Genomic DNA, 19752 nt, shown 5'->3' with positions numbered 1-19752 from the left:
CTCCTCGGCCGGCTTACTCAGAAGCAAGTCGCTCAGATTTCAAATGGGACATACACCCACTCGGTAAGAGCTGTTAGGACTGTATAACTTAAACATCTCGTGTCAAGACACCTTCACCCTTATTTGTCTAGCTTTTCTCCCTTCCGCTCACGATTTTGGCGGGGCAGTTAAGTGAAAGTGCTAAAGAAGTTTCCGCCGGCTTCTTCCCCGCACACATTAATTTGCCACCCCCTTTCTCTCGGCCAGCCAACCCCACCTCCCTTCGCCGCGCTCTCTCCAGCTGTTTGGTTTGTGAGACAAATCTCTCCCCGTGTTTCTCATTCTTTCCGCCAATAGGGAGCGGCCCGCCCGAGCTGGTCCAATGAAGGGCGCCGCCCGGCCTTCCCTCAGCCAATGAGAGGGCAGCTGTGGGGGCGGACGCTGTTGGAGATGGTCTCTTTCGCCTGCCGAAGTGGAGGGCAGCGCAGTGCGCGCTTTCTTTCTCTTGGGCTTGTCAGTTGGAGTTCTGACCGTGCGTTGTAGTGCACGCACCGCACCGCCCGCAATTGCCAAAGCAAGCCCACCCAAAACAAGCGGGTGCAGCGAAGCCGGCCTCTTTCTCGGCGAAGGAGCTGAGGTGCAGGCTGCACCATGGCGGTTGAAGAAGAGGGGCTCCGGGTGTTTCAGAGCGTCAGGATTAAAATAGGTACGGGGAGGGGGAAGAAAGGCGGGAGAGTAACAAAGGGAGCGGGGGGGGGGCTTCTTCCATGTTGCCCAGGGTCTTTCTCCACAGCCCCTCGGGATGACGAGCGTGGGGCTGGGAGAGGGGGAGAGAACTTGTTTTAAAGGCGCTGCAGGCTTTTCTACCTTCTTCCAAAGTGCTTGCTGAGAAAAGAGCAGCGGCCGCCTGCTTGGGATGGACAGCAGTGTCCCGTTGCCTTTTTCAGCTGCCTGATCTCCCTCTACCTAATACGGCACCGGCCGCTCTACCTTGCCCATGGTTTTTTTTCATGTGCACCCATCCCTAAATAAAACGACAGATGCGGAATGCCTCTAGTAAATAATGGAATAGGGATGAATGCCGCGTGTGTAGTGTCAAAAAGCAGGGACAGCGGGTGGTTCAAATTTATGGGCTGAAGAGAGGATGCTAGCTGAGAAGACACAGACAAGGATGCTAAAGAAGGATAAGGGATGCCAGCAGCTGTAAAAAAAAAGGAAGGGGAATGCTGCTTGTCAACTAGCAAAATATAAGGAGATTGTAAGAATTGCCTTGTTGCATCACCCCATGGTCTTTTTAATCCAGTATTCTGATGAGAGTAGTGGCCAGCCAGATTCTAAAATTGGTGCTCTTGTTGAACCCAGAAACTCATACATTTTATCACTCTAAAATGTTGTTTAATTAACATGTGGTGTGGGATTTCTAAGTTTGGCAATAGCATACTCAAGTCTGTGGGATGTTTTTATTTCCAACTAGTAGACAGCTAATTCAGTGTCATTGTTCCAGCCCCTTTATTCTGTTTCTGATTGAGTAGCTTATGTCGATTGTAACCATCTGTATCTCACCTTGTCTTGGTTTGTCACTTCTGTGTCTACCTTCCTTGGATTTCTGTTGTTCCACTGTCATCTCAGTGGCACTTAGTAGTTTCTGGTTACCATTCTCGAATCCTATAATGCTCAAGAGGCTACCCATCTTCTTACCATTTCCTGTTAGCACAGTGTGATCATGGTGAAATGTCAATTTTTGTTCCTCTTTGTTAACCACTGCCACTCTTAAGTCTTAAAGGCATTGAATTTGTGGTATGGGGGGGTAGTGGGTTGTTTTACAGAGACTGAATGTAATTTACAGTGTAACTCTATGCATGTCTGTTCAATTCAGTTGGACTTACTGTCAGGTAAATCATGTGTATAGGATTGCAGCCACAATATATTGTTTTTTGTACTTTGTAGCCATTTTGTTGTTTTTCATGCATTTTACAGAGGCCCTAGTGTTGCCATTCTGAAATTCTTCTGCAAAGTCTTTCTCAAATGACTGACATAGATTGGGTAAAGACGCAAGGGATTTATATTGCCATCTTAACTATAGATGGTGGTTTCTTCACATAACATCTTGAGGACAAATTTATCTGCTTCAGCCAATATGCCATCTTTGACAGTTACAGTTAAAATAAACTTTCTCCCCCCCCTTCTGTTTTTCTTTCTTCCTCTGATCTAGATGTACAGAGCTTGAGCCATACAGCCATGGTTGGGTCTTCACTGTGTTAGTTTATTTTGTTCATTTATTATTACATTTATTACCTCCTTTCCTCCAAGGAGCTTAAGGTGGCATACATGGTTCTCCTTCTTCCCATTTTATTCTCACAACAATCTTGTGAAGTAGGTTAGACTGAGAGATTGTGACTAGCCCAAGGTCACCCAATGAGCTTCATGGCTGAGTAGGGATTTGAGCCCCGATGTCACAAGTCCTAGTGCAACACTCTAACCACTACATGACACTGGCTGTAATAGTAAAAGTGGCATGCAGTTCTGCACTCCCAGTGGAAGTGCTACATAGCTAATTGTATTAGTTCAGAGTGCAGCATGCTATTGCTTCTAAACCAGGAAGGGAGAACCTGTGGCCCTCCACATGTTGGATTTCCCAATTCCCATCAGCCCAGTAGCAGGGCCAGTGTACTCAAACAACATCTGGAGGGCCAGAGGTTCTTCATCCCTTCTTTAAACTTTGTAGAGATCTTAGCTTTTTAGATTCATCAGGCCCTGCCTGTAGTGCATGTATTATCTCTTTCTCTCCCCCGCTCCCCCTGTCCTAGTACTATTAAGTCTCCACTATGATTTTTGGTCAAACATCTGTAGTGCTTTAAACCTGCTCCAGGTGACCACAGTAGGACTGAAAAAATAAATATGTTGTTCTATGGGCAATGACAGTACTACAGTACTGGCTCTAAGTCTGTAAACAAGCAAGTTTGTTTGAATTGTCTGTGGGGCACTTATGCAAACGATACTAGTGGATCCGTTTTGTGCATAACATGCTAAACAGACCCTGAGAAAGTATACATAAAATGACTAGTGGTAAACATAATAAAGATTTCCTTTATGTTAATGCTCCAGTCTGTTATTGACTGTTCACAGCAAGCAGTTACTCTGTGGCTTTCATAGAAACTAGTTTTAATTTGTTTGAGAGAGATGCTATTATTTTGACTGTTAGGAAGTGACAGATGTTGCTGTTGTAGATTAAACCTTTCTCTGGTATTATTTTGACTGTGCTGGGTTACAGGGCAAGTGCTGTACCCTTAACAAATTAAATCCGGTGGGAGAACTCTGTTCTGTTTTCCCCCACCAATCTTTATAGAAAGCTTGACTTGTTGATTCTTGTAAAAGCAAATTCACGCACATCATATAATGCAAATCTGGGTGGTAAAAATTATTCTGGTTTGAAAAAGGTGATGTGATAGCTTTTGCCAGAATACGTTTATTCAGCATAAGCTGTTTTGTAAAAATACCACTTAAATGCATTGGAAGTAGGATGTGCTAGGCTGTTTAACCCATGCCCTTCAGATTGTTGATGAACCAGTATTATAATGCAAAAGTTGCCTTCGGGTTCCAGAAATGAAGAGCTCAACATATTGATCAGTTTGTATTGGTGGGCCTGTTATAAAAAACAATTCCAAAGAAAAAGTAACACAAACTTGTTAAAAAGTGAAAGCCCAGATCAATTAAAATGAGAACTACCTTTTTTTCACCAGAGCATGACCATCTTGTAAGATGTCTATGGTTATAATATTTCAGTCCCATAAATCCAGACAACATAATTGGCATACCTCATTTGCATGACTTCCAATACGAGTATATCTGTAGCAGGATCAGTGGGGGAAGGGTATTTCTTCGAACATGTGCACATGCAGACAATCAGATATCTACACTTTCAGTTCATGGGTATCCACCAAGGTTCCCAGGTGCCCCTGGTTTAGAAGTAGTTTCACTTGTATCAGGGATGGGGAATCTGTGGCCAGCCAGATGTTGCTGGACAACACCTCCTGTCATCCTTGACCTTGATGGGAGATGGAACCCAACAATGTCTGCAGGGCCAGAGATAGCCCACCCCTGACCTAGAAGTATCTTCAAAAGGTCACTTTATGTAGATGTGTTCTGCCTTAAAAATACACTTCAGCAGTCATTCTTTCATATTTACAATGAGAAATAATTTAAAAGTGAGTTATTTTCTCCTTTTTATGAAACTTTATGAGTAGAATCAGAACTGTCAGTGTTGGGTACAGAGCAGTCAAGTTTTTTCTTGTTAGATCAGACCAAATGTCTATCAAATCCAATATTTTGTGCCAGACAGATGGTCCCAGGAAGCAATCAAGTAATTCACGATGATGAGGGCCAGTCTTGTATTGTTTATCCCCAGCATCTGGAAGTCAGAGGTGTATTATTCATGAAGCTTCCATAGTTTTAGCTGCCGGAGCAAACAGCCCTTGATAGGTCTATCCTCCATCCACTTGTAAAATGTTTGTTTGTGTGGTTTAGCCCTCTTCAGGCATTATTAAACTAAATGTGGGTAGGTGGTACAGGGCTGAATATACTGGCTTCACCCTCTCCACTTCCAGAGTGGCAAGGTCTGAAGGGGGCTTGTAAGCATGTTTGTCTGAATGTGTTTCAAACCTCCCTGTAATTGGGAACATGCTTACAAGCCCACTTCAGACCTTGCTGCTCAGTGTGGCAAGGGTGGAGGGGCCAGCATGGACAACCCCTCATCAACATGTTTGCTACTGGATAATGCCAGAAGAGGATGTGTGATCATGAAGTCCCAAGTGAATAGTACTACTTCTGTTTGTATGATGAACACCTTACTGCTAGTTGTGCATGCTCTTCTAAATGTGTATCTTGTTCACATTATGACATTTGTTTTAATATTCATTTCTTTTCCTAATTATAAGAAGAGCGTGCTGGATCAGGCAAAAAGCCCCTAGGGCAGCCTTTCCCAACCAGTGTGCCTCCAGATGTTGTTGGACCACAACTCCCATCAGCCTCAGCCAGCATTGCCAATGGTGAGGAAGATGGGAGTTGTGGTCCAACAACATCTGGAGGCACACTGGTTGGGAAAGGCTGCCCTAGTCCATCCCTCTGTTCTCACAGTGGTCAACATGATGCCTTGGGGAAACCTGCAATCAGGACCTGAGTGCAACAGCACTCTTCCCACTTGTGATTTCCAGTAACTAATATTTAGAGGCATATTGCTGATGGAGTTAAAAGATAGCCACTGTGCCTAGTAGCCACTGATAGCCTTATCCTCCATCCTCTTTTAGAGACATCCAAGTTGGTGGCCGTCATGACATGCTGTGGGAACAAATTCCATAGTTTAACTGTATGCTGTGTGAAGAAGTAATTTTTTTGTCTGTCCTGAATCTTCCAACAATCAGCTTCATTGGAATTCCCCAGGTTTTATGAGACAGCAAGAAAAACTTATATCCACCATGCATAATTTTATTCACCTATATCATGTCCCCTCTTATTCCTGCTTTTCCTGTCCCCTGCTTCCTGTTTCTTAATCAGTTAAGTCAGAGGTTCCCAACCTGGGGGCCATGACCCCCATGGGGGCTGCAAAGTAATCCAGAGGGAGACACAAACAGTAAAGAAATGAGTTAAAAAAAACAAACTCTTCACTCCCTGGATGCTGTCTGCTCCCCGCTGCTGCTGCAGACGACACCTCCCCCTTGCTCCAAAGGAGAGGGGAGGACTTTTGATGAAGCACCAGAGCATCTTTCAGGTGTGCCAAGGGCAGGCATCTGCCTATAAAACGCATGGCAGATGCCAAAGGAGGCTGAGGCTGAGGCTGAGGCTGGAGCTACCATGCAGAAGAGGGGATTACAATCATCAGCTCCTGTCTCCTCACACTGCTGCTGCTGATGACGCCCTTACTCTGAACAAAAGGAGAGGGCTTTTCATGATGCAAAAAGAAGCAAGCCTGCAAGGAAAGACTGCTTTCCCCCTTCCTTCCCGGTAGCGAGCCTGCCTGCCTTACTTGGCTCCTGCTTTACTGCCACCTCCTTTGAAAAATTATTATTTGTGAGGCTGCCCAGATCTCACCTTTGGCCCAGACAGAGCCAAGGAGCAGTGAGGAAGCTCAGGATTTGCTTGCCCCCCATCTCTGAAGCTAAGTATGTGCACCAGCATCCTCCCTTTCTGCACCTACACTCCACCCCCCCAATCTCTCTCTCCAAGATGTTGCAGCAGTTGAGGGCTTCCCCCCTCCCATGTGCCTAACTGCATGCACACCTGCAGATGCTTGCAGGAGGGCAGGTGTGTTTGCGTATGTGCATGAGCTGATCTGTCTCCTGCTCCACTCTCATTCCCCAACTGCACGCTCACCAAGCCATCAGTTCTGATGATCATCCCAAGCTTAAAAGCATAACCCCCCCTCCTCAATCTATCCACCCTTTTGTCTTCACAATCTAAGCATCCCCACCACTACCACATTGCTGCTTTTTGATTATCATTATTATTATTTTTAAAAGGTCAGCAGGTTGGTTGAGGCTGGGATCCACATACTGTAGCTGAAATGTATTTATTTATTTAATTATTGTATTTATATCCCACCTTTCCTCCAAGTTGCTCAAGGTGGTGCGCATGGTTCCCCCCCTTTCCATTTTATCCTTGTACCAACTCTGAGATAGGTCAGGCTGAGAGACTGTCTGGTCCAAGGTCACCCAGTGCGCTTCATGGCTGGGTGGGGATATGAACCTGGATCTTAGTTCAACACTGTATCCCACTGTTGTTGGGAGACAGGCCTGTACATCTTCAGACTTTGTGTGTGTGGGGGGGGATCCCAATTTTATTGGACCTTTGAATTAAAAGAAGACAGCAACACGTCCCTGTCTACAGGGAGCTTTTAATGGAAAGGGATATTTGGAGATGTGATTTTGCCATGCACCATTTTTTTTAGTTAACAGAGACTAAAATTACAATTAGCATGGGCAGGGGTCACAAAAATATTTGAGCTTACAAAGGGAGTCCCATAATCATAAAAGTTGGGAACCACAGAGTTAAGTGATCCACAAGAGGACCTCTCCTCTTACTTCTTGACCGATAAGCTTTTTCAGGAATCTCTGGTGAGGTACCTTGAAGATTTATTTATTTATTTATTTATTTAAAATATTTCTATCCCACCCTCCTACCCTATAATAGGGCACTCAGGGCGGCTTACAAAAATAAAATCAAACACGTACATAATAAAATTGTAAACTGTAAAATCACAAAAACATTAAAACAAATTAAAATACAATTAAAATATATAAAATACAATATATAGATATATAGGGGGTGGTACTAAAGGGACTACAAAGGTAAAATTTAACATAGAAGGCATAAAATCAGTGTCAGGCTCTACCTTCAATCCCTTTTTGAAAGTCTAATGTCAATAGCCTCATGTCTATCTGGATGCTTGTTGACACTCCCAAAAACTCTTAACAGATTAGTGAGGCAGGACTTACCCTTGCAGAACCCATGCTTGTTCTGCTTCAACAAGACTTATTCTTCTATATGTTTGGTAATTCTGTCTTTAACAATTCTTTCCATTATTTTTCTCAGAATAGACATTAAGCTAACCAGCCTGTAATATCCGGGATCTCCCCTGGATATTTTTTTTAATGGTGTTACATTGGCCATATTCCAGTCCTCAAGCATGGAGGCTGATCCTGGAAAAAGTTACATATTTTTGTTAGCAGGTCAGCAATTTCACATTTGACTTTTTAACCCTTGGATGGATGCCATCTAGACCCTGTGACCTGTTGCCCTATATCTTCTGCTTTGAAGACAGATATAAAGAATTGATTCAGCTACTCTGCAAACTCTTCTTTTAGCTTTTTTTACCTTTAACTGCCTTATGATCAAAAGATCCAACTGCCTTCCTAGCCAGTCTTCTACTAATGTATTTAAAGCATCCCTTATGGTCTGCTTGCATTTCTTTTGCCAGACTTTGTGTTCCTTCTTGTTCTCCTCATTTGGACAAGATTTCAATTTTCTAAAGGAAGTCTTGTTGCCTCTAATAGCTTCTTAGCTCATTTGCCACACAGACATCCTCTTGGCCCTGGTGGCACTTTTCTTGATCTGCCATATAGATTCTAGCTGAGCTTCTAATATTATGGCTTTAAACAACTCCCAAGCATTTTGTAGAGATTTGACCCTCGCCTTTCAACTTCCTTTTTACCAATCCCCATATTTTTGGAAACTTTCCCTTTTTGGGAAGTTTTCCCTTTTTGTGACTGGGGGATTTTTTTTGATAATTGACCAATAAATTATTTTTGACACTGAATTTTATATCATAATTTTTTTTTACTGCTTTAGCATTCTGAGATAATGGTTTTCACTGAAATATATAGTCTGATCACAAGATCTTTTTTCAGGGGTTATGGCTGGTTTAAGCCTTATCAGTGTATATGTGGTGATAGGGGTTTTTTTTCTTTCAGTGCCTGTCATTTCACATTTAGTTATATTGAATTTCATCTGCATTTCTGTTGCTATTGTGCATTGAATTTGGATAGTTTGCAATATGCTTTGCAATTTTTATCATCCTCAATAATGTGATGTAATCTAAAACACAGCTAACCTTTTCTTGTTATAGGGTGGCTATATAAGTGAATAAATAAATAAAAATAAATAAAATAATTTGACTAAGTTAAAAAGCAGTGGGAGAAACCACATCATTAATACCTCAGTTGTGAAAACCGCCCATATATTCTTATGTTCTTCATTCATAGTTGTCAAAGCCAGCAATACTGTAATACTTCCTCCTGCATCTACCAGATGTTTCTGTGCTTCCCCTTTCCTACTGCAACCCCCTTCCTTGCACCCTATGTATTTCCTTCGGTTCCCCTGCTCCTTGGGAGAAGCTTTTTATGCTACAGGGTGCTACAGTGGAGAGGAGGAGTAAGGAATTTCCATTGTGTTGAGTACGTTTACATTTGTGCTTCCTTAGATAATAGCAATCCTATGCACACTTACCTTGGAGTAAGTCCCGTTGAAACTATTGAGACTTGCTTTTGAGTAGACAGATACATTAAACATATAAAAAACTAACAGTACAACCTTGCATTTCAATTTAAAATGCTTTCTGCCAAATGGTCAGTTAGAAGTTAGGCTAAACATTCTGTGTCTTCAATTTTCAAATGGGTAAGCAGGTCAGTTTTACAGATGGCATACATAGTTTTTAAAAACTATTTTGCAACTGAGTTTTTTTTTTAAAAAAAAGAACCTTTGAATACCAGTCAGCGCCAGTGACTTCTTAATTTGTAAGCTCCAAAATATCGTCCTTCTATCAGCTTTGCTTTTAATGTAGATTTCACATGCATAATTAACATTTCCCTGCAGATTTGGGCTAGCCTTAATAACATACTGAAAAATTGTGGCTGTTAGGCTCCTCCCTCTCCCCACATTTTAAGGTCTTCTCTCTTGAGAAGCCCTTTATGAAAAGAAGCTTCAGCTCTTCCCACCTTGGTGCTGGCGAGGGGTCAGGGGTCACCTCGGTCATTGTGCTGCAAGACACCTCTGAAATGATATGTCGGTCTGTCTGTCTCTGTCTCTGTCCTTCCCTTCTCATTTGCTCCAAGATGTAGGGAGAGAGAGACTGGGGTTCATTTTGTTGCCACAGTACAGTGGAACACTCATCAGGGTGATCATGGAAAGTGAACCCTTGATTGTTGGAAAGAAAAAATATGGTTTCAGGTGTGAATGTCCCTCATTTTATTCTTCTTCTGTAGAGAAAAAGGCCGTTTATTGTTTCTGCAATCATCTTCAGTGCTTCTTTTGTACCTTGTCATCTAACTGTGGCTCAGTGGTAGTGTATGCACTTCGCATATAGAAAGTCTCTGGTTTAATTCCCGGTATCTCCAGTCAAAAGGATTTTGTATAGCAATGGAGAAGACCATTGCCTGAGGCTCTGCAGAACTGTTGCTGGCCTGGCTAGATGGATCTGTTCTTTCTGTCTGGAGATCCATGGAGCTGCATATCTTGAGGGGGAAGGAGAACTCTTCTGAACTTTCCTGACTTTCTTGCTATATTAGGTTTTTGAAGTGTTTTACAACTACTAGAAGCTCATAACGTCTGGAATTTTTATACCTTGTGGTGTGTAGGTACACTGTGTTGCCAGGTGTATAGGAACTATTTCTAAAGTTATTTTGTACATTTTGAGATGTTGAATGGTATTTTAGATGTACTGCTTTGTTCAGTTCTACATTTTGTTTTAACCTGCTTTGAGATCAATAGGATGAAGAAATAAGTAAATAAATAATCCTTGTGTGTGTATGTGTGTTTACTGTGAAAAATGTGCCCTTAAACATAGGTCACATCCACAATAGACATTGAAAGCACATGGCTTCCCTCACAGAATCCTGTGAACTGTAGTTTTAGGGTGCTGGAAATTATAATTCTGTGAGGGGTATAAACAACAGTTCCCAGGATTCTTTGGGGCAAGCCACGTGCTTTAAATGTATGTTGTGAATAAAGCCATAGTCAGTGTCTGGACTAAGTGTTGATTCGCATGCTTGTTCATCACTTGATAATTCCATAACTCAGTGATTTATCTCTGAAAGTTTTTGTAGCTGATTGTTTTGAACTGTTGCCCATTGAAAAACATTGTGTCTTTGAAGTGATGTGATATGAAAGCTGTAATTGTTGTTGTTCCACATATGTAGAGTTGTTGCATGACACTGCAGTCAAGGATTGCTCATATTCTAATCCCCCTTGGGGAATCATTTTACATTTGTATTTCTTTGACTTGTTTTTGTCTGCCTACTGCTTACAAGAGATTTTAACGTTCTATTGACAGGCAGGACCCCTTCTGTTTTGGTGCACAACAACTGATGGACAACTAGTGAAGCCAGGTTCTCACTTGCTAAAGGCTTCTTAAGAGTAGGGAAGTAGCTACTCTTGGTTCAAAGCTGGTGTGCATGTGGCAACAGAGCTACATGAGATTTTCTGATACTCGCAACATTGAGTCTCAACGTTGCTGTAGATTTTAGAGAACTCAGCTGTTTACAATAACACAACCTGAAGGTGACAGAAGAGTGTGCCATTGTAGCAAGACCACATCTCAGGATAAGATCCACTTCTAGCTATCAGCAGATGGAAATAACAAAACAGGTTCAACTTCCAGCTGTTAGCAGTTTTGTTCTCTAGTATTGAGCCAACTGTTTTTAATCAACTGTGTGACTGGTTACAGCCAATAAAATCCTTAGGATGTCACTTCTGCTTTGTATATTTACCACTGTGGATGCCACTGAGAGTGAGGTAATCTCAAAGCTGCACCTGAAGTAAGTGTACTTGGCAGCAAGAGCAGCTTTGAACATCATGGTGAAACTTTTTTGAAGTCCTAAGCCATAATGCTCAAAGGGAATGTGCCAACTCTGGATATGAAAATAACTTGTGTGCATTATGTAATATCCTTTTGATGTTGCAGGGGTGATGTGGCAAGAGGCTTGTATATGTTCTCCCAATAACATCTGAAGTCTGCCTGTTCTCTTCAAATCCATAGGGCTAACTTTCATGTGAACACATTAGATGTGTAACCTGCCTATAAAGTACAATTTTGTGTGTTATTTGGGGGAAGATGGAATGGTTCCTTGAGTGAAATTTAAATGGCTACAGTCAGTAGGCACTTATCCTCCCATTTTTTTAAAAAAAATCTCTAAAATGGGAGTGCTTGTTGCTAGCATTAACAATTCCTCTTACCCTCTGGTTTTTTTTTTTTAAAAAAAATCTTTTGAAATTGCCATAAATACTGAAAGCAAAGGGCATTTCTTTTGTTAAGATGCAAATGTTTTTTGGATTGGTATGACTACTTTCCATTGACATTGTTCATATTGAATCCTTCTCTGCTGAAATAAACATTTTTGTTCAAATTCCTTGTACATAAACAAGACAAACGTGTCATGTAAGGCAAACAAACACTTCCTACAAGATTGTCACTTTGGGGAAGTGTGTGGCTCTGACGTTTCCATGAGTCAGTGTATCAGAACCTGAAATAAAACAACATATGGCATGTGGCAAATGAGTGGTTGGAAGAACTACAAAGAGGATACTTTTGCATGGCAACTTAGCTTGTTAATAAATATCATTAAGCACTCCTTAATTGCTATACTCTTTCATGTAACTGCACATGTGTAACGTGTTCTGGGGACTTTTATCAAAACCTATAACTATGTAGAGAATGGTAATTAACCTTGCTCCTAACATTCTGTGGTTGTCTTGAAATGTTCTGTTCTGACTTCCAGGAAGTCAAGTTAGATTGCCATAGTGATCTTCAGTTGTTTTAACTTTATTAGCCTTAAACCCGGAATGGGGAACCTATGGCTCTCCAAATGTTGTTAGACTCCAGCTCCATCAACCAGCATGGCCAATAATCAAGAATGATGGGAGTTGTTGTAGACCAACAAACATCTGGAGGACCACAGGATACTGTCCCTGCTTTAAACTGTACTGTTGATAGATAAATTAGGACAGTTCACATACCCAGTTGAGGTAGTAAAGCTATCAATGAGTTTTGTATTCATTGATTGGTTACTGAGTGCAAGTTGAGTCCTTGGTGGTTAGTGAACCTTGTTATTGCCATTTCACACAAATAAATCTTTTCATGATGGTTCAAGCCAATCGTCACCAAATATGATCGGCAGGGGACAGCCATGAATTTAATTTTGGCATTGTAACATAAATAACAAATGTTCTGTATTGTAAAAACTAAGTGGCTCATCAGCAGGGTGTTTTCCAGGTTGAAAAGGCTGTCCCATATCTTAGGAGCAGGAGCAGTGGTGCTTAGCCCTGGCAAAATAACTGCATTGTGCCATATCAGTGCACTCTCCACCATCTGCTAGTCCTGCCGTCTACTGACCCTCTGATAAACCCTCTCTTTTTTCTGCTGCCTATCCATCCAGCACACCTACTGCCCATCCTGCCCTCCCCCCATCCATCCATCCACTGTAAGAGCCAGTGTGATTTAATGGGTTGGACCGAGTGCCATATTAGAACCTGGGAGACCGAAATCTCAATGAAGCTGACTGGGTGACCTTGGGTCAGTCACTCTCTCTTAGCCTAACCTACATCACAGGTTTGTTGAGTGGATGAGATGGAGCTATATACCCTATCCTCAGCTCCTTGGAGGAAGATGGAATATAAATGGAAATAACTAAGCCTGCCCCTTCCCATCTGTTGGCTGACAGCCCATCCAATCATCCAGTTGCTTTGCTTTCCTGAAGGCTATCTGCGTAGTCATGCATTTAAGGTTGCCTTACACTGAGTCAGATCATTGGTCCCTCTAGCCCAGTACCACCAATATGTCAGACACATTTAGGATTGCACTGTAGCTCAGCCTAACATACCTTGCATACCACGGGAGGGTAAAATGGGAAGGAAAACAGCAGTGAATGCACGGAGCTCTTTGTAATGTAATTAATTAAATCTAAATAATGGCTGCCTCCCAAACCTAGGCATAATTTTTGGGCCAGTGATTGCAGTTGTCATGAATAAACATACTTATGTGGGGTTGGCTCTAAATTAATGAGGAAGCTGGGACTCCCACAGATTCAGAAATGGTGGAGGGCTGATGTGATCCAGAGGGCATAGTGTGAGCACCACTTTTTTTACACTTTGTTGAGGGGAAAATCTGTGCTTGGCACCAGCTATTTAGTATTTCTAACTACAAATATCCTATAGATCTTGGTCACTTCAGCTGATGAGCCTGCTATAGAGATGTGGTAGAATTCCTGCCTAATTTGGATTTGGTAGCAAATTTTTCATTCATTCACTTATCTTTAATTGTTAAGGATTGGATTTTTAATATTGTGAATTTCTGCAGCTATTTTTGAAAACAGGCTTAAAAAAAATCTGCCTCTAAAACATCATAAGAATTATAACTTATAGATATTTCCTTTTAAAATATCAATATTTTCTTCAAAATATCAACATCTTTTCCAAGCAAACCCCCCCCCCCCCCCACAGATCAGTAAAAGCAGTGGCTAGTGGATGCCAGCCTGTCGGGTCAAGAGAATGCTTTCGAACTGTTACCGGCCAACTGATCCCATTCCCAGTGTGCTCAGACTGCTTTGTTTTTATTTTATTTATTTAAGGTATTTATATACCGCTTAATCATTTACATTTCTCAGCAATGTACATAAGAATGAGCAATACATAAAATAAAACAATAAAATTGTAATAAAACCAAACACTACCTTAAAATGCCTGTTGGAACAAAAGAAATTTACTTGTCTGCCTGAAGTTCAATAAGGAAGGGTTTCTATCTAATTCAGTTGGGAGGGAGATCCACAGACTTGGAACCACTACACTGAAAGCAGGCCTTGTGATGATTACAAGCCATGCAAGTGAGCCATGTGGGACCACCAACAGAGACTCCCCCAAAGATCTTAGTTATCAGGCTGGGATATAAGGGATTGGGCACTCCTTAAAATAACCTGGACCAAAGTTGTAAAGGGCCTTGTAAAGTAATACAAGAATCTTGAACCTGGCCTTGTAACACATGGGCAGCCAATGCAAGCTTTCAAGCACCAAAGTTATGTGCTGCAGTAGTATGCTCCCCTCAGCAGTCTAGTACAGCATTTTGCACCAGCTGGAGCTTTTGCACCAGGTACAAGGGTAGCGCCATATAGAGCACATTGCAATAATCAGGTCTTTAGATTTCCAGTGTATGAATCTCTGCAGCCAGGCTATTCCTGTCCAAGAATAATAATAGTTGATTCATCAGCTGTATCTGGTAAAAGGCACTCCTAGCCACCAAGGCTGGCTGAGCCTCAAGTTACAAAGATGGATCCAGGAGTACCCCCTGACTACAGACCAGCTCTTTCAGAGGGAGAGTAACCCCATTCACATCATGTAAACGGGCAATCTCCTGGACAGTGGAACCGCCCACCCAGAGTGTTTTTGTCTTCCCAGGATTCAAGTTCAGTTTATTAACCCTCATCGATTCCACAACTGCATTCAGATACAGTTCCAGACTATGCTCTGTCTCTCCTGACCCAGATGTTATGGAGAAATAGAGCTACATCTCATCAACATACAGATGACACCTTGCCCCCAAACTCCTCATGACTGCTCCCAATGGCTTCATATAGATGTTAAACAGTATTAGGAGAAATCCAAATATTTCTTGGTCAGTTACAGGAAGAGATTGTGGGGTCAGTTTCATGTTAGCAGAGCAGACACAGGCTAGTCAGTTTCACCTTAGCAAAGTAAAACCCATGCCCATCAATTTCGTGTTAGCAAAGCAAAGACTCATACTGGTCAGTTTCATGTTAGCACAGCAACACAACACAGGGAATGCAAAGATAATATATTCAATGTAGTTTTAAAAAAATGAAATCTGGTGTTGGGAGAAGCTGTGGAAGTTTGCATAATTCAGGACTGTTCTGCAAAGATAACCAGTGTGCAAACTATGGGGAAGTCTGGTACCAAGTTCAATTTTAGTAAAATTGTTACCCATCCTTAGTGCAAATTGCTCACAGTATGCTATCAAGTGCTCCAGAGGACCATCTACCACTTCTGGTGGTTAGCCTTCATGCCACGTGAAATAACTGCTGGACAGCACATCGAGGATGCGATGCTGGCAAGTAAATAATTCTTCATTGCTGCTTTCACCTCCACATGGTAGGCAGAATAGTGTGAGCTAACAAGTGTTCAGTCAAATGGACAGCCCACCTAGTGTCTTCTCCCTTAGTCAAATTTGCTAGCAAAAAACCAATGGAACTTCAGGTTTTTAAATTCCAGATGTGGTGAGGTTGTCATTCTTGGTTTCCCTCTGTCCATCTCTAAATTATGTTTTTGAGATGTGCCAGTTCTGTCAGCTATCCTCATTGTGGAGGACTCTGCATGGTGGAAACTGTAATAGTCATTGTACCAACACACCGTTCTTAATTTGAAACTTATTCTCTCAACAACATTATTTTATATTATGTTAGTTAGTGGGTGGCCTGCAAAGTCTGTAGGGCATAATGATTTTTGCTACCTCTTTAATTTTATACATTGTGCATAATTTTATACTATGGTTCTCTTTTTTTAATGTGCGTTCAGTGTCTTATAACAAGGGTATAGATTCAAATCCTTTTGATGCCTTGAATCAAATTGGGCTTCCTTGAGAGCAAGACTTGTTTTTTGTTTTTTTTAATTATTAGGTTTTATATTTCTCCAATACAACAATAATTCTTCAGTACAATACAATTATAAGAATAGACCTTATTTTGCTTGGAAGGACTAAAACGGTATCTAGAATATATCCCTCCCCTCCCCCCTGGCCATTAATTTTTTTTGTTAAAATTTAAATAATTTACGAACCTACATAAGATATTTTTAAGAGGAGAGAAGTTGAAGGGCATTCAAAAAATAATTTTTGTTGTAGTAGAAATTTAGGATTAGGCATTCTAGCTGGCCACATACTGTGCTGGCGGGGCCCATCCTTACATTGATTGGCTTTCATGCAATATCAAGGGGTAGCAGGAATCTACAAAAGATTCTCCAGTTCACCCTTAGCTTCTTGGAGTTTGGAAGTTAGTTTCTCCATAAGTGCTATACGCCATACTTTTTGTTACCAATATTGTACTGAGGCACCCTTTAAATCTTTCCAATGCTTAGCGATTGTGAGACAAGCTGCCATAAGTAGCTGACTAATCAGGTTCTTGCATTGTACATCTTTATTTGCATCTAAAACTAAATTTAGAATGACGAGTTGTAGTTGATTAATGTCCTGCTTAGTTATTTGCTTGATCTCTTTAAATATAGTGTCCCCAAAAAACGTGCACTTTTTCACAAGCCGACCACATATGGTTGTATGTGGCGATAGAGTTATTCCCTCCAACACTTGAGGGTGCGATTCACTCATGATAAATGCAGTGGTGTGACATACTATCAATGGGTAATTTTTAGCATTGTTTCTAGGACTTGGTGGGATGAAGTGGGCACCAATGTTCAGTCCAAAGTTGTTCCCAATCTCTCCCATCTAACTTCATAGACCAAACTCCTTCCCATTGATGTTTGTGTCCAGTTAACTAGTCTGGTCCTGTATCTAGAAGCATGTTATAGAGTTTGGAAGTGATCCCTTTTTCCTTGTTTTGTGTTGCCAGTGTTATGTTTTCAAACATCAATAGATTTGAAGTTGCTTGTGCCTTAATCCTTGGGTGGGAGAGAAGGTCTTGAATTCGGTTCCAAAAAAGCCATTGAAATCCTGTTTGACCTACCATTTGTCTAAAGTTTCTTTCTTGATAGCAAGACTTGTGTAGGTGGAGCATTTATTATATAACTTGGCATGGCGGATACCTATGCTTAGTAGCAAGTAGCAACTGAAACGTTAATAACATTAGCACAAAAGGTGTTTCCAAACTGTGCTTGAAAGCAGGCAATTTAATATCTGTTATGTTGTAATACTCTTAGAGGTGGAGCACAATAAATCGTTAAAATGCTGTGAATGTATAATTGAATGCACCAAATGCATCAGAGAAATTCATAATATAAGAATGCAGAGAGCTGTTTTATTTTGAGTTAGATCACTGATCCATCTAGCTCAGTATTGTCTACACTGACTGTCAATGACTTTCTGGGGTTTCAGACAGCAGCCTTTTCCAGCTATACCTGGAGGTGACAGGGACTGAACCTGGGGATATTTTATATGCAAAGCGTATGCTCTAGCGCTGAGCTGAGGTTCTCAATGGCTCTTTCCCTATTTTTTTTAAAGAGCGAAGCCCTGTTCTCCCCACTTGCATAGAGCTTGTCCAGGACAATAATGCAGGAGCTGCTTACCTGGTGGGGTAGAGCTGCAGCGATAGCCTCCTAACAGAAGTGTCGCTGCTGCTTACCGGGAAGGGCAATGTTGGGGCTGGCTCCCAAAGACACCATATATTTTTACAGTGGTGGCAAATATATATTGGACTTGGAGCTGGAATAAGCAGAGAAGTTTAAAACTCTACCAAGCATCCTAATTTCCCCCCTTCCTGGTAATCAGTTTGACAGTTGGATGATAACCCCACTCCTCAGCTGATTTGTATGGATCAACAGAAGAGGGGGGCCCTGTGTCTCTGTGTTCTGTGTGCATGTAATAGTGTGGGGTGGCCCCTGGAGGGTAGACCAAGGATGAATGTGACCCATGAGCCAAAAGAGGTACACTGAGGGATCACTAACAATATAGCAACAAACAATAGCAAATAAAAGGTATTCAAAAGGCTTTATTTCAGTGCTGTCTCATAGATTGAAAGCTTTCTCAGTGGATCACTTTACCTGTGGCTTGGATTGCTCAGAATTTGACATGATGTGTGTGCTGGCCCCTCTCCTCTTCAATTTTTTTCTGAATGATTTGGCTCCCAAATGCCTCTCACCGGACCTACACCCGCCCAAAATTGGAGGAAAGAGCTGTCCCATCCTGCTTTATGCGGATGATGCGGCTCTGCTTTCTTTTACTAAAGTTGGCCTTAAGCGCCTGATTAGGATTTTCATGACCTACCGCTCAGAGAATTCCCTCACAATTAATTTCTCCAAGACCAAAATCCTAGCATTTGCAAAATCCTCTTTAACCCCTGTATGGAAAATCAACGGACATACTATTGAGCAAGTTAGATCCTATAAATATCCAGGCATTGTATTTCATTCCTCCCTTTCCTGGGTGCCACACATACGTGCGTCAGTTGCGATGGCACGGACAGCAATGAAGAGCATTATACGCTACTTCGATAAAAACGGGGGACAATATATACCGGCAGCCATCCAGGTGTTTAGAGCTAAAATACTGCCCCAACTACTGTATGGTGTCCAACTTTGGGTACATGCTTTCAATCCTTCGGTTGAATCAGTATTGTCTTACTTTCTCTGACGGATCTTTGGAGTCCCCAATTGTGTTCCAAATGCTGTTTTGAGAGTAGAGGCGGGATCCAGCTCGGTCGAATGCCGAGCTTGGTCCCTTGCCTTCAATCTCTGGATCCAAATTACTTTTGTACGTCCGTCAGGCTTCCTGTCGCTCCTTGGGGAAGATCGGTACCTTTCCATCTGGATGAAATGCTTTCTAGAAAAGCTTCCTTATCTAGGCCTATCTACAGAATTTCTCGCCTCCCAAGATCCCAGTAAGGCTAGGCAGATTATCAGGTCCCGGCTTAAGGACATTGACAGCCAATCCACAATGCAAGCTGCAGCTAAAGTCTGCTCCCCCCTTCAAGACAATCTGAATGTTAACTTTCCAAAATATGCTCCCTATTTAGACATCTTAACGAATCCTAAATACAGAGTAGCCTTCTCTAAGGCCCGTTTCAACTGCCTAGAGTCAGTCCTACTAGAGGGCAGATTTAAGGGGATTCCACTAGCACAACGCCTTTGTCTGTGTAAAGAAGGACATGTTGAAACACTTGCTCATGTTCTCTTTGATTGTCCGTTATATGCTGAGGAAAGGGACCGATATATTACACCCCTCATACAAAAGCATCCTCATAGATCCCTAGAGCAGTGGATGACATGGTTGCTAGCTGGCAATGATAGTCCCCATTTGATTGCTGTGGCTAAATATTTTAATGCAGCTCAGAGCAAACAACTGTTATTTACACTTAACCTCTCTTGCAGTTGATTTAATGCCACTCTAGTATTCGAGTGTAAATTTTATTTTAATTGATGCATTCTTTGTAAATTTTATCTGTTTGATGGGTCGTTGACCGCAATAAAGAATGATGATGATGACATGATGTTGTTTCACAGCCAACTGATTAATTGGAGCAGTTAATTTTATCCTCATCATTACATTCAGGAATTTGA

The 19752-nt window shown here is 41.7% G+C and overlaps 1 protein-coding gene across 1 annotated transcript in view; it reads left to right on the top strand.

The window, feature by feature from the left end:
• Positions 1–407: 407 nt before the first annotated feature.
• Positions 408–19752, top strand: part of RASA3 (RAS p21 protein activator 3) — a 196939-nt gene continuing 177594 nt past the window's right edge. The window contains exon 1 of the mRNA XM_061626726.1: positions 408–685. Coding sequence (XP_061482710.1) covers positions 631–685 — 55 coding nt within the window. The 5' untranslated portion in view covers positions 408–630. The remainder of the gene's footprint in view (positions 686–19752) is intronic.

The sequence above is a fragment of the Rhineura floridana genome, chromosome 5, assembly GCF_030035675.1.
Source record: "Rhineura floridana isolate rRhiFlo1 chromosome 5, rRhiFlo1.hap2, whole genome shotgun sequence".
NCBI lineage: Eukaryota > Metazoa > Chordata > Lepidosauria > Squamata > Rhineuridae > Rhineura > Rhineura floridana.
The sequence above is the reverse complement of the archived record's forward strand: the minus strand, read 5'-3'. Positions and strand labels throughout refer to the sequence as shown.